The sequence below is a fragment of the Papio anubis genome, chromosome 10 (genome assembly GCF_008728515.1).
Source record: "Papio anubis isolate 15944 chromosome 10, Panubis1.0, whole genome shotgun sequence".
Lineage (NCBI taxonomy): Eukaryota > Metazoa > Chordata > Mammalia > Primates > Cercopithecidae > Papio > Papio anubis.
The window spans coordinates 84,979,801-84,993,186 of record NC_044985.1 but is presented as its reverse complement, the minus strand read 5'-3'; the positions used below and the strand labels follow the sequence as shown (position 1 = coordinate 84,993,186).

At 43.2% G+C, this 13,386-nt stretch overlaps 1 protein-coding gene across 1 annotated transcript in view; it reads right to left on the bottom strand.

Annotated features, from left to right (window-relative positions):
* Window positions 1–9,368: 9,368 nt before the first annotated feature.
* Window positions 9,369–13,386, bottom strand: part of CASP10 (caspase 10) — a 39,155-nt gene continuing 35,137 nt past the window's right edge. The window contains exon 10 of the mRNA XM_017946777.3: window positions 9,369–11,921. Within this exon, the coding sequence (XP_017802266.2) occupies window positions 11,768–11,921 (154 nt within the window). The 3' untranslated portion in view covers window positions 9,369–11,767. The remainder of the gene's footprint in view (window positions 11,922–13,386) is intronic.

The window sequence follows — 13,386 nt, the reverse complement described above, 5'->3', positions numbered from 1 at the left end:
CTAAAATGGGAACTAAAACACCTCTCCGTCACTCTCATCATCATTTTTAGCAGCAGCAGGTGGCTAAACCCAAGGGCTGGAGTTGTTAATTTGGCAGCAGCAAGAAGCCCCAGGCCAAAACTGGCTCACTGTCCCCTTGCAGTGTGGCCAGACTGAGCCTTCAGAAAGGCATGAGTGGTAGGGGTGAAGATTCTCACTCTCTGATCCCTTCTGCCCTAGTGGAAGGATCCTTCTGAAGTTTCTATGGATTTTTTTTTTTTTAGAGGGAGTCTCGCCATGTCACCCAGATTGGAGTGTAGTGTCACTGGCACAACCTCGGCTCACTGCAACCTCCACCTTTCAGGTTCAAACAATTCTTGTGCCTCAGCCTCCCAAGTGGCTAGGACTACAGGTGTACATCACCACACCTGGCTAATTTTTGTATTTTTAGTAGAGACAGGGTTTCACCGTGTTGGCCAGACTGGTCTCATACTCCTGGCCTCAAGTAATCTGCCTGCCTCAGCCTTCCAAAGTGCTGGGATTACAGGTGTGAGCCACCATGCCCTGCCTCTAAAGATCTTTTTGAAGGTTCTTCAAATGGTGAAATAGCAGCCTGATCCAATAGAGTGCTGAGCGTCTAATTGTACATTCTGAGTGGAGGAATGCCAGCAGCAATGTGTGCGTTGTGGGTGTCATGGTGAAGATGACTGACTCTGTAGATGAACCCCTTGACTTACACTGATTTGTTAGATACCGGTTTAGGGGCCGGGCACGGTGACTCAAGCCTGTAATCCCGACACTTTGGGAGGCCGAGGCGGGCGGATCACGAGGTGAGGAGATAGAGACCATCCTGGCTAATACGGTGAAACTCCGTCTCTACTAAAAATACAAAAAAAAAAAAAAAAAATTAGCCTGGCGTAGTGGCCGGTGCCTGTAGTCCCAGCTACTTGGGAGGCTGAGGCAGGAGAATGGCGTGAACCCGGAAGGTGGAGCTTGCAGTGAGCTGAGATCGTGCCACTGCACTCCAGCCTGGGCAACAGAGCCAGACTCTGTCTCAAAAAAAAAAAAAAAAGAAGTGTCTTAAGGGAGTTTCCCATGTTTCCCATCTGCAGTTTGCTTCCTGTTCTGGAGAATATATCCAGATCATTATTTTGCAACAGGGATGGCTCAGGGCAATAAAAAGTGAGTCAATACCCCTTATCCTTGCTTTGGCCACACTGATTATATTAATTATAGCCACAGAAATCACCACCAAAAACACAGACGGGTACTAGATTGGAAAAACATACTCTGCCCAAGAGGGCAAAGCTTCCCTGCAAACCTGGCCAAGTATTCAACAAGCCAAAAAATCACCCAATGTGGTGGCTAAATTCCATTAATCAGCACTGAAATGCAAAAAGGATTAAAGAAAAAAGAGAATAGCCCCCACATCCAGCACTCAGTTGAAGATATAAAACATGACTGATGCATTTGAAGCCCCTGTAATTCCTCCCCATTGGCATGTTCCTCCCTCTCTCCCCAAGCCCCAAGCCCATCCCAGACAACTACTACTCTAAACTCCTCATCACCCCCATGCATCTGTATATTTGTACAATATACATATGAATTTATAAGCAACATAAAAGACTCTTATGTGTGTTTTAACATTCTATAAATCATCTTATTATATATATTATTTGCTCATCATTATGTTACTGATACATATATTTAAACTGTATGAAATGCCAATATTTGGTTGTTTCTGATCTATAAGAATGGCAATTTCATACGGTTCAACCTAATAATTCTAGCTAATTTTGTTTCACTACTTGATAGTATTCCTTTATACGACTATACCACAATTTATCTATGCTCCTGATGAATCTATAGATTGTATGTGTTGCTTCTTTTTATTTTATTTCTTTGTGCTCTTACAGTGTTGCTCAGAAAACTAACACTCCTCCTTATCTCCTGGTACATGTGCAAAATTTCTTTTGGGGCCAGGCGTGGTGGCTCACGCCTATAATTTCAATACTTTGGGAGGCTGAGACAGGAAGATTGCTTGAGGCCAGTTCAAGACCTTCCTGCACAATGTAACAAGACCCTGTCTCTACAAAACAATGTTTTTAAGTTTATTTTGGGACATAGATCCAAAAATAGATTTGCTAGATTTTACTGTGTGCAAATTTCCAACATTTATAAATATTGCAAATTGCTCTCTAAAATGATTGTGTCAATTTACATTTCCTAGATCTATGTAACAGAGTTCCCTTCACTCCATATCTTCACCCATACTTAGTACTGACAGAGTTTTAAATATTGATAATATGATGGACATAAAATGCTATCTCACTGTGGCTGTATTTTTCAAATTCTCTGATGACCAAAGAGAATGGTTATGTTTTCAGATGTTTATTGCTCATTGGTATTTCCTTTTAATTACTGGTTCATATTTTTTGCTCATCTTTGAACTAGTTTATATGTTTACCCATCTAGATTGGATTGTTTAATATGTTATGGATTGGTAGAAGATTATATATATAGTATACGTATGCACATCTCCTTTATAAGTTATACAACATGGCAGATATCATTTCCCAGTTTGTGGCTCATCCCTCAGGTTTTGTTTTTGTTTTTGTTTTGAGACAAAGTCTCGTTCTGTCACCCAGGCTGGAGTGCAGTGGCATGATATTGGCTCACTGCAACCTCCACCTCCCAGAGTCAAGTAATTCTCATGCCCCAGCCTCCCGTGTAGCTAACATCACAGGTGCGTGCCACCATGCCCAGCTAATTTTTTTTAGTAGAGACAGGTTTCACCAAGTTGACCAGACTAGTCTTGAACTCCTGACCTCAAGTGATCCGCCCGCCTCAGCCTCCCAAAGTGCTGGGATTACAGGCATGAGCCACCGCACCCCAGCCTCATCCTTCAATTTTTTAATATTGTTTTTGGTGTTTTAAAAGTCAAGAAGCAAGTGTTTCTTCTTAAATTCACAAATGACAGTTCCCATAGTGGGTTATCAAGGGAAAAGGTGGGGCTTCTCGGGAAATATCTCTAACCCTTTAGGTTGAGATCATAGAGAATTCTATGATCAGTAAAACAGACAGAGAGTGCAAAAGGGTGATACAACCAGGGAAATGTCACAGCATTGCCGAAACTCCTGAAAGCTCATTGGAGATTTGTGGTCATTGGTTTGAAACAAGACCTGTCTGCAACATGGAAGGTTTTTACCCCAGCCACATCCTGGAATTCCAGTACAAATTTGGAGGACACAGATTTATGCGATTAGCCAGAGTTGGGATTCTGCCACCTCAGTGGAACTGAGGGAAAGGCAAGGGTGCTGGTGCGTACAGGAGACTTTAACAAAGACATGTGGACTCTAAGCTGCGTGAAGAGTGAGTGGGGGGTGGTGCTGATATCGGGAAGACGATAGATAGGGTCAATCAACCTAACTGGAAGCCCCGGTGGCACTGAAGATCCTTGAAGGGAAGGTCCCAGAAGAAGCAAGATGGAATGATGTGAGGTGGATGTCAGAGAGGGAGATGCTTGGAACTGAACCGTGAGTGAAAGTACAGATGGTAGTAATGGCGGAGTTTACTGGATGCATGATTGCGGGGACATGGAGGATACACTCATTGAAACAGCGCGGGGAAAACCTGGGACAAACGCAGAGTGAATAATGGGAAAATACATAGCAAAATGGAATTATAAATAAATATCCTCTTTTCTTTATGTGTTTTTGTATTTCCCAAATATTTCATAATGAACATACATTACTATGTAATCAGAAAAAAGTTATAAAATAAAATTCCTTTATTTATTAGTAAGTCCATTTCTACTATTTACAAGTACTCAGCTCAAAATCTCACAAAGTTATTTCCATTCTAGAATTTCACCAGTATCTCCCAGCCATTTTACAGAATCACTTAAAATGAGACCTAAGTAGACATATAAGTTTCACAGCATAAGTTCTTTCTTTTGAGAAATACCTATCTGAAATATGTATGTAGAAGTGGGGAGGACTGGGTATACAGTGGACAGAATTGGGGGCAAAACTCTTCTTGAACACCTTTCATATATTTTCTTATCTTCGAACCATACAAATGTCTTTATAAAAATATTACCTACTCAAAATTACTTAAAAAGTAAAACTTAGTATAATTTAAAATTTTTAATTTAAAAATCTTTTTATAAAAATTCAGATTTGCAAAAGTTATGTTAGGAAATAAACAGCTGTTTGCATTACCAAGTAAGTAAATCTTTAAACACAGAATTTCCTCTAGTGCTTTTTTAAAGGGATTTCATTTTTTTAATGTATTAAGAATTCCATTTTTGGCCGGGCACGGTGGCTCAAGCCTGTAATCCCAGCACTTTGGGAGGCCGAGACCGGCGGATCACGAGGTCAGGAGATCGAGACCATCCTGGCTAACACGGTGAAACTCCGTCTCTACTAAAAAGTACAAAAAACTAGCCGGGCGAGGTGGCGAGCGCCTGTAGTCCCAGCTACTCGGGAGGCTGAGCCAGGAGAATGGCATAAACCCGGGAGGCGGAGCTTGCAGTGAGCAGAGATCCGGCCACCGCACTCCAGCCTGGGTGACAGAGCGAGACTCCGTCTCAAAAAAAAAAAAAAAAGAATTCCATTTTTAAAAAACACCTGCCTGTAGCCCCAGCTGCTACTCAGGAGGTTCAGGGGGGAGGATCACCTGAGCACAGGAGGCAGAGGTTGCAGTTAGCCAACATGGTATCACTGCACTCCAGCCTGGGTGACACAGTGAGACTGTGTCTCAAACAAAACTAAACTAAACTAAACTAAATTTTAAAATTTGGTTCCTATTCAAAATTCAAAGATACAAATGTGTTGCTACATTCTTATCACATCCTTAAGAGCAAACTGCAGACTTCCGACAAAACTGAAACCCTACCAGAAAGAAGTTAAATGATTTGTCACATACAATGCAAATCTCACCAGGGGACAGTTACACTTGTTTGGTGTGGCTCCGGAGTTTAGAATGAAAACGAGTGGTTTTAAATAGCTTCTAAGGAGGCAGAAACAGAGAACAGAGAAGAGAATAATTAAAGCTGTCCAAAGTGAAACCAAGTGACTTGGAGGGACAGGGCGGCAAATCCAGAGATACGAAGAATTGCAAATCCTTTGGGTATATACCCAGTAATGGGATGGCTGGGTCATATGGTACTTCTAGTTCTAGATCCTTGAGGAATCTCCATACTGTTTTCCATAATGGTTGAATTAGTTTACAATCCCACCAACAGTGTAAAAGTGTTCCTATTTCTCCACATCCTCTCCAGCACCTGTTGTTTCCTGACTTTTTAATGATTGCCATTCTAACTGGTGTGAGATGGTATCTCATTGTGGTTTTGATTTGCATTTCTCTGACGGCCAGTGATGATGAGCATTTTTTCATGTGTCTGTTGGCTGTATGAATGTCTTCTTTTGAGAAATGTCTGTTCATATCCTTTGCCCACTTTTTGATGGGGTTGTTTTTTTTTTTTTCTTGTAAATTTGTTTGAGTTCTTAATCATGCTGCTATAAAGACACATGCACACGTATGTTTATTGCGGCACTATTCACAATAGTAAAGACTTGGAATCAACCCAAATGTCCATCAGTGACAGACTGGATTAAGAAAATGTGGCACATATACACCATGGAATACTATGCAGCCATAAAAAGGGATGAGTTTGTGTCCTTTGTAGGGACATGGATGCAGCTGGAAACCATCATTCTCAGCAAACTATCACAAGAAGAGAAAACCAAACACCGCATGTTCTCACTCATAGGTGGGAACTGAACAATGAGATCACTTGGACTCGGGAAGGGGAACATCATACACCAGGGCCTATCAAGGGGAGGGGGGAGGGGGGAGGGATTGCATTGGGAGTTATACCTGATGTATACCTGATGTAAATGACGAGTTGATGGGTGCTGAGGAGTTGATGGGTGCAGCATGCCAACGTGGAACACGTATACATATGTAACAAACCTGCACATTATGCACATGTACCCTAGAACTTAAAGTATAAAAAAATAAAAATAAAAATAAAAATAAAAAGAATTGCAAATCCTCCAGGAATGGCTTCGAGGCTTCAGTAAGTCACTTAGCACTCTAAGGGCTGGACTGCAGGGTCACTGGGGTCCTTTCAAGCTCCCAAATCCATGTCCCCACTTGTGGTGAGTTCCCTCTGCTAGAAGGGTTCAGCAGAGGTGAGGGATGGTGGAGGAGGAGTCTGTTATGGAATGAGAGGTTGGAATAAAGCAAGCTTCAAACAGATTAACCACTGGCACCTGAAGACCTCTAGCTACAGACGCACATCCACACTACATTAAAAAGTCCAAGGTAAAGTTCGTCCCTTTCTGTAGGCAGGCCCCAGAACATGAGCAGTCATTGTGTGGCAGTACTCAAATATGAAGCAGTCGCCCGGAAGAGCCAGGACACACATCTGTGAAGTTTTAAAGATTATCACCAAAAAAAAATTAAAGCACTTAAAAATGAAGGTGGAGAGCTCAGAGGCTCTGAGAACAAATTTACAAACATCTAAGGGTCCAAGAATTCCAGGTTGAGAACAAGTTGACCAGGTCACTCAGAAAGCATCAGATCTGGAAGGTTCTGTGAATCATGTATGGCACAAAAATTACCTGTTTGAGGTAAACCTCTAGTTTAGTTTACCTCCATGGAGATTTGATCATTATTGATTAAGGGTTGCTATTCAGCAACATTCACCATTGTGTTGTACCAGTCAGCGTCTGTTCTGATGGGTCGGTACCGCAGTGTACTGGATGCTTACATGTTTAACACCACCTGGGCATAGGCGGAATAGAATGCATTGCTAGGGGTAAGCCCTGTGATATCCAACCTGCCCACCACCATTGTGAATCCCTGAAGCAGAGGCCAGTAGGTGCTATGGCTCTAATAAAAATAAACACCAGTGGTTAAATAATTGTAACATTTGTAATAACAATTGGTTTTTCATGTCTTTAATTTTGTTTGGCAGTATCCAAACTTCTATGAAAGAAAGAATAAATGAGGCCAGACATGATGGCTCATTCCGTTGGGAGGCCAAAGCGGGCAGATCACTTGAGGTCAGGAGTTCGAGACCAGCCTGGCCAACATGACAAAACTCTGTTTCTACTAGAAATATGAAAATTAGCCAGGTGTGATGGTGCACACCTGTAATCCCAGCTACTCAGGAGGCTGAGGCAGGAGAATCGCTTGAACCCAGGAGACGAAGGTTGCAGTGAGCCAAGATCGTGCCACCACACTCTAGCCTGGGTGAGAGAGCAAGACTTCGTAAAAAAAATAAATAAATAAATAAAAATGAATAAAAGAGAGGAAGAAGGGGAAAGAGAGAAACATTTAATTACAGCTCTTGTAGGTGAGTACAACTAGGCAAAATATATAGGAACCTCACTCAATCTACCTATTCCCTTCATAAACGTCTTGGCATACAATGACTATCACCACTGTCAAATAGCTGTGATCAAATCACCTGTTATTCCTGAACTCAAAATTCACACAGACATGCACACACAAATACAGACAAGCATAATGTTTCACAAAATCTTGGAGGTAACACTCTACCAACTGTGCACACCTCCCACTGAGGAGGAATGAGCCAAGGATGACTATGTTCTGGTGTCTGGATAGATCGACGACTCACAGCTGTAAACGCCCAGGGACCTCTGAAGTGCTTGCTGGAGGCCTCTAAAAACAACGTTTCCTGATTCTAGAATTTAACCTTACACAAGCACTAAGTTCTAGCAAAACAGAAATAGGAAATACACCAGAGGCTCAAAACTTAAACATCAAACCCCAAATGTTCCTGATGAAGGAGGTTTCACTCACGTCCGTGTGAAGAGACCGCCAAATAGGCTTTGTGTGAGCAATAAAGCTTTTTAATCACCTGGGTGCAGGCGGGCTGAGTCCGAAGAGAGAGTCAGCAAAAGGAGATAGGGGTGGGGCCATTTTATAGGATTTGGGTAGGTAGTGGAAGATTACAGTCAAAGGGGGTTGTTCTTTGGCTGGCAGGGGTGGGGGTCAGAAGGTGCTCAACGGGCGAGTTTTTGAGCCAGGAAGAACCAGGAGAAGGAATTTCACAAGGTAATCTCATCAGTTAAGGCAGGAACAGGCCATTTTCACTTCTTTTGTGATTCTTCAGTTACTTCAGGCCACCTGGATGTATACGTGCAGGTCACAAGGGATATGATGGCTTAACTTGGGCTCAGGGGCCTGATAGGAAGTTTTATCAACAGCGTTTTGTTCAACTGAACTCACAGCCAAGAGCTGGCCACCTTCTGCTGTGGACATCACGAGCCAGTGAGGGAAGAATTAGGTCTTACTCAGAGTATGTCAGGGGTACTGCTAGAGCTGAGTTGCTGCTAATAAAGTCAGCTGGAATTATGCACAAAGGAACTTAAGTCCTGCTATTTCTGTTGCAGTTACAACTAGAAGACTACCACCTAAAGGCCTTTATATGCACCTCATCACAGTTAGATTTGAATAGATGCACACATACACATTCTTTTTCGTCTTCTCAACAGCTAATGTTTTTCTCTACTTTACAGACAAGGCTGAAAAAAGCTAGCTTGATTTAGTTAGTGTCTCTGAGCAAAGGAATCACAGGACAATATGGAAATACAGGGCTTTGATCTCCAGATCCTTTGCTCTTTCCTCAGTACCTCACCATCCTTCGCTTGCCTTCACATGTCAGTTCTGCCAAATGGACAAAGACTGTGACCACTAGCTTTTAGCCCTGACTGTTATGAACACGGTTTTGGGAGATCATCCTGACACATGTGTAAGAATTAAAGAAAGAGGAAAGAAACATGAAAGGTGGCTTGACAGTCAAGGACAGGTTTATTTTAGAGAAAGCAAATTTGAAAGGGGCTTCTGGCAGAGTTAGGTCAGAGCCCACTCACTTACAGACTAAGAGTTTTTAAGGATTTAGGGTGGGAGAGTTTATCAGAGGCTTGGATTGTTTTTGTATCTCTTTGTTGTGCTTATCTGGGAGGAAGAGTGTGTCCGTTCCCATACAATCTTTCTGCAGCTGTAGGTATACCCTGCCCCCCTCCAGTCTGCTTTTAGCTTCCCTATCTTAGTGTACCTGAAGGAAAAGGAATGTGCTTATTAAGGCCCATTGTTTTACTGGAACCTATTGTATAAGGGCAAAGTTTGGCAGTTACCCAAGAGACTTCCCCCACCCCCTAACCTCCCTCTGTGCCAGAGCTGTCTTATCTGTATTTTACTCTCTTCTCTTTCTGGCTGCTTGCTGTTGGAAGGGAAGTGATTTCCTTGAAATGCATGAGGCTAGAAAGGGAACTGGAACTTAAAGTGGCGGTGTTTGTCTGAGATGAGATGACGGTGCTCCTGCCCTGTCAATATGGATTAGACATTCCCTCTGTCAAGCTACATTCAAATCCACGTGACAATCAGAGACATCAGAACAGTGTTCTTGTGAATATTCTTATAACAAATGTACTGTACATGAATTTGACTTTCACATAAATAATTATAAATGCAGGCACCACTGAGAATTGTTTTTCTTCATTCCTTGACATTTTTTTATGAGCATTCACATATCAAATGAAACACTCCTAATGCCCTTCCACGCCCCAAGCCATTCCAGTTCACCTGGCTGAAGGAAAATCCAGTAAATGAGGTCTGCCAGCAGGTTGTTCACATCCCCAGGACTTAGCTGCCTCGTCTATAAACAAAGGCGTTAACCACAGGACTTTGGATCTCCCTATGAGGGCTCACCTTCAAGGGTTCAAAATACAGTTCCAGGAATTAACAAAGAAAACTTCCTCTAGAAATTGAAAAAAAAAAACTCAAGTACATAAAAATATTCAAAATCTCAATGAAGAAAGCATCAAGGCGTCCTTACAGAGCCACTCCCTTCAGGCAAGCCAGACATCCCCTCTGCCAAGAAGAGCCCAGTGATCCTGAGAACAGCTTCAGTCTCTGACACAGCGTCTCTCCTCATCCCTCAGGCCAGAGGAGCAAAGTGTAGTAGTAGTGACAAGGTGGGGACTGTCCACTGCAGTCTACACTGCAGTTGCCAACCCTGAGGACATCCGGCCAACAGAAAGATGCTGGCCTGTAGATTGAGTCCTGATTCAAGCTTTGCCTGAAGCCAGTGTTATCCACTCCTGGGTTTCCATGTGAAAGAGGCAATAAATTCCCTTCTTTGCTTCAGTCAATTTGAATTGGGTGTTCTGTCAATGGCACCTGAAACCCCAACATTGATTTTTTTTTTTTTTTTAAACAAGGTCTCGCCCTGTTGCTCAAGCTGGAGTGCAGTTGTGTGATCTTGGCTCACCGCAGCCTCTGCCTCCCAGATTCAAGAGATTCTCTTGCCTCAGCCTCCCAAGTAGCTGGGATTACAGGTGCCCGCCACCACGCCTGGCTAATTTTTGTGTTTTTAGTAGTGAAGAGGTTTCGCCGTATTGGCCAGGCTGGTATTGAACTCCTGACCTCAAGTGATCTGCCTGCCTCAGCCTCCCAAAGTACTGGGATTACAGGCATGAGCCACCGCACCCAGTCCAACATGGAATATGACATCAGGTTATAAAGTTTCTGCTTGCAGAGCAGCTGAGTGTAAATGAGCCATCATCTTCCTACAGGGAAACCTGTCTCTAACCAAATAAAAACTTCCTATGTGAGCACCTTCCTTACACAAAAGCAGGAAATGGGCCTGGCATAGACCAAATGTTCACCTCACTAGATATGCAGAAGAGAAGTCTTAGGAAGGGGGAGAGTAGAGAGAGGGTGGCTGGACTGTAACCTCATTGTCCAATGTTCAAGGCCATGCAGAGGGGACACAGAATTATAACTAAGGGGTAGTTGTCTAGAGAGGCAATCTAAGCTCAGTCTAGCCTAAGAACGTGGTTCTTTGAACACCAGGGAATCTTAAAATGTCCCTGGTCCCCAGGTCAGACACAGTATTTCACACGTATAGTCCCAGAACTTTGAGAAGCTGAGGTGGGAGGATCACTTGAGCCCAGGAGTTTGAGACCAGCTTGGACAACATAGTGAAACCCCATCTCTACATTAAAATACAAAAGTTAGCTGTGCATGGACACACACCTGTAGTCTCAGCTACTTGGGAGGCTGAGGTGGGAGGATCGCTTGAACCTGGGAGGTCAAGGCTGCAGTGAACAGTGATCCCACCACTGCACTCCAGCCCAGGTGACGGAGCGACTCTGTCTCAAAAAAAAAAAAAGTACCTGCACAAACCAAGGTCAATTACTCTCTCTTCAGGGTACACATCCAAAACCAAGGCTACAGTCCAAGTCTTCAATAAGGAAAGTTTTCTGGCCAGGCGTGGTGGCTCGTGCCTATAATCCCAGTATTTTGCGGACAGAGGTGGGAGGATCACTTGAGTCCAGGAGTTTGAGACCAGCCTGTGCAACAAAGTGAGATCCCTCCGTCTCTACAAAAAATAAAGAATAAAAAATATCCAGGCATGGTGGTACACACCTGTGGTCCCAGCTACTTGGGAAGCTGAGGAGGGAGGATAGCTTGAGCCCGGGAGGTCGAGACTACAGAGAGCCGAGATTGCCCCCCTGCACTCCAGTCTGGGTGACAGAATGAGACTGTCTCCAAAAAAAAGAGTGTTTTCTAACATTTAGACTTGTCAAAAGAAAAAGAAAATTGGAATTGACTGTGTCAGAAAATAGGGTGTTTCCTGTTTCTAGAATGCCAAGTGGAGACCACTGATTCCTGTGCTGGGCAGGAGGCTGGAGGATACAGACAATGATTCATTTGAAGTCTAAGAACCAACAAAAACTCTCTGCTATAATGAAAGTGCATCCAGGGGCACAGGGAATACTAGTTTTTTCCTTAGTGTGAAAGCAGGCTGGGGCATCTGTTTCTTTGTTCCCTGTTTGTCCACTCGTCGACTCACATCATCGTTGACAGCAGTGAGGATGGATAAGATGTCTTCCTCTCTGCAACAAAAAAGAAAACAATTTTTTTTTAACAGAGTCTCACTCTGTCACCCAGGCTGGAGTGCAGTGGAACAATCTCAGCTCACTGCAGCCTCCACTTGAATTCAAGTGATTCTCATGCCTCAGCCTCCCAAGTAGCTGGGATTACAGGTGCCTGCCACCACACTCGGCTAATTAGTAAAGACAGGGTTTCACCATATTGCTTGCCCTGGCTGGTCTCAAACCCCTGACCTCAGGTGATCCGCCCACCTCAGCCTCCCAAAGTGCTGGGATTACAGGCATGAGCCACTGTGCCTGGCCCAGAGAAGAAACTTTTTTCAATCAGGAGGTAGAAACCACACACCAGGTCTTAGAAAAGACACCAGGTACCATGTACCAGGTCTTAGATCAACAAATATGCAGCAGATGCCACAGATACCAACAATGCCCTCTCTATCTGTAGCCTTGGGAGAGATACAAAGATAAACATGACACAATTCCTGAAGTTAAACACTTAGAATGCAGATATAAAACATTTACCAAGGATGGCATATACACAATATTCATAACACAAGGCAGAATGTGGTCGACACCAAATGAAAGGTCAAGGTTCCGCTGCAAGTTCAGAGGAGAATGCACTCCTAGTTGGGAGGGAGAGAAAAGGCTTCATGCAGGTGGTAGCATTTGAGCCTGCACTTGCAGGACATATAGCATTTAGCAGAACGTTCTCAGGGCGGGCAATGCATATCACTGGAAGCAAGCACAGGTTCTGAAAACAGATTCAGTTTTAAATTGTGGCTCCATCACTCATTCATTGTGTGCTCTTAGGCTGGTTACTCACTGCTGCATACCTCGGTTTTCCCAGCTCTAAAAGAGGAACCGTAACAGTCCCCATCTTAGGGGTTGCTGAGAGCATCAAAGGATGTATATTGGGTCAAGCACTTAGAACACTGGCTACACTGTTCTGCTGATCATCATTTTTAGTATTAGTATGACTACCCTCATCCCCTCATCCTTATCCTCACTATTTTTCAGGGAAGGGATACAGGCCCCTACCTGCTCTCAATCCCTGCATCTTGCTTTGCACCTGCTCTCTATTCCCAAATCTTCCTGTGTCTGTTTTCTTCTTACCACTTAGTCTCACCTGAAATACTACCTGCACCAAGAAGCTATCATTATCCTGTTTTAATTTGTTCATGGCAGGGATCACTTCCTGAAATTGTCTCTTTTTGTTAGAGACAGGATCTTGCTCTGTTGCCCAGGCTAGACTGCAGTAATGCAATTGTAGCTCACTACAGCCTCAAACTTCTGGGCTTAAGCAATCCTCCTACTTCAGACTCCCTAATAGCTAGGACTACAGGTGCATGCCACCACACCTCGCTAATTTTTTTCTTACTAATTTAAATATTATTTATATTAATATTAAATAATAATTGAATAAAACTATTAAATAAATATTAAACAATTAAAATATTACTAATTTAAA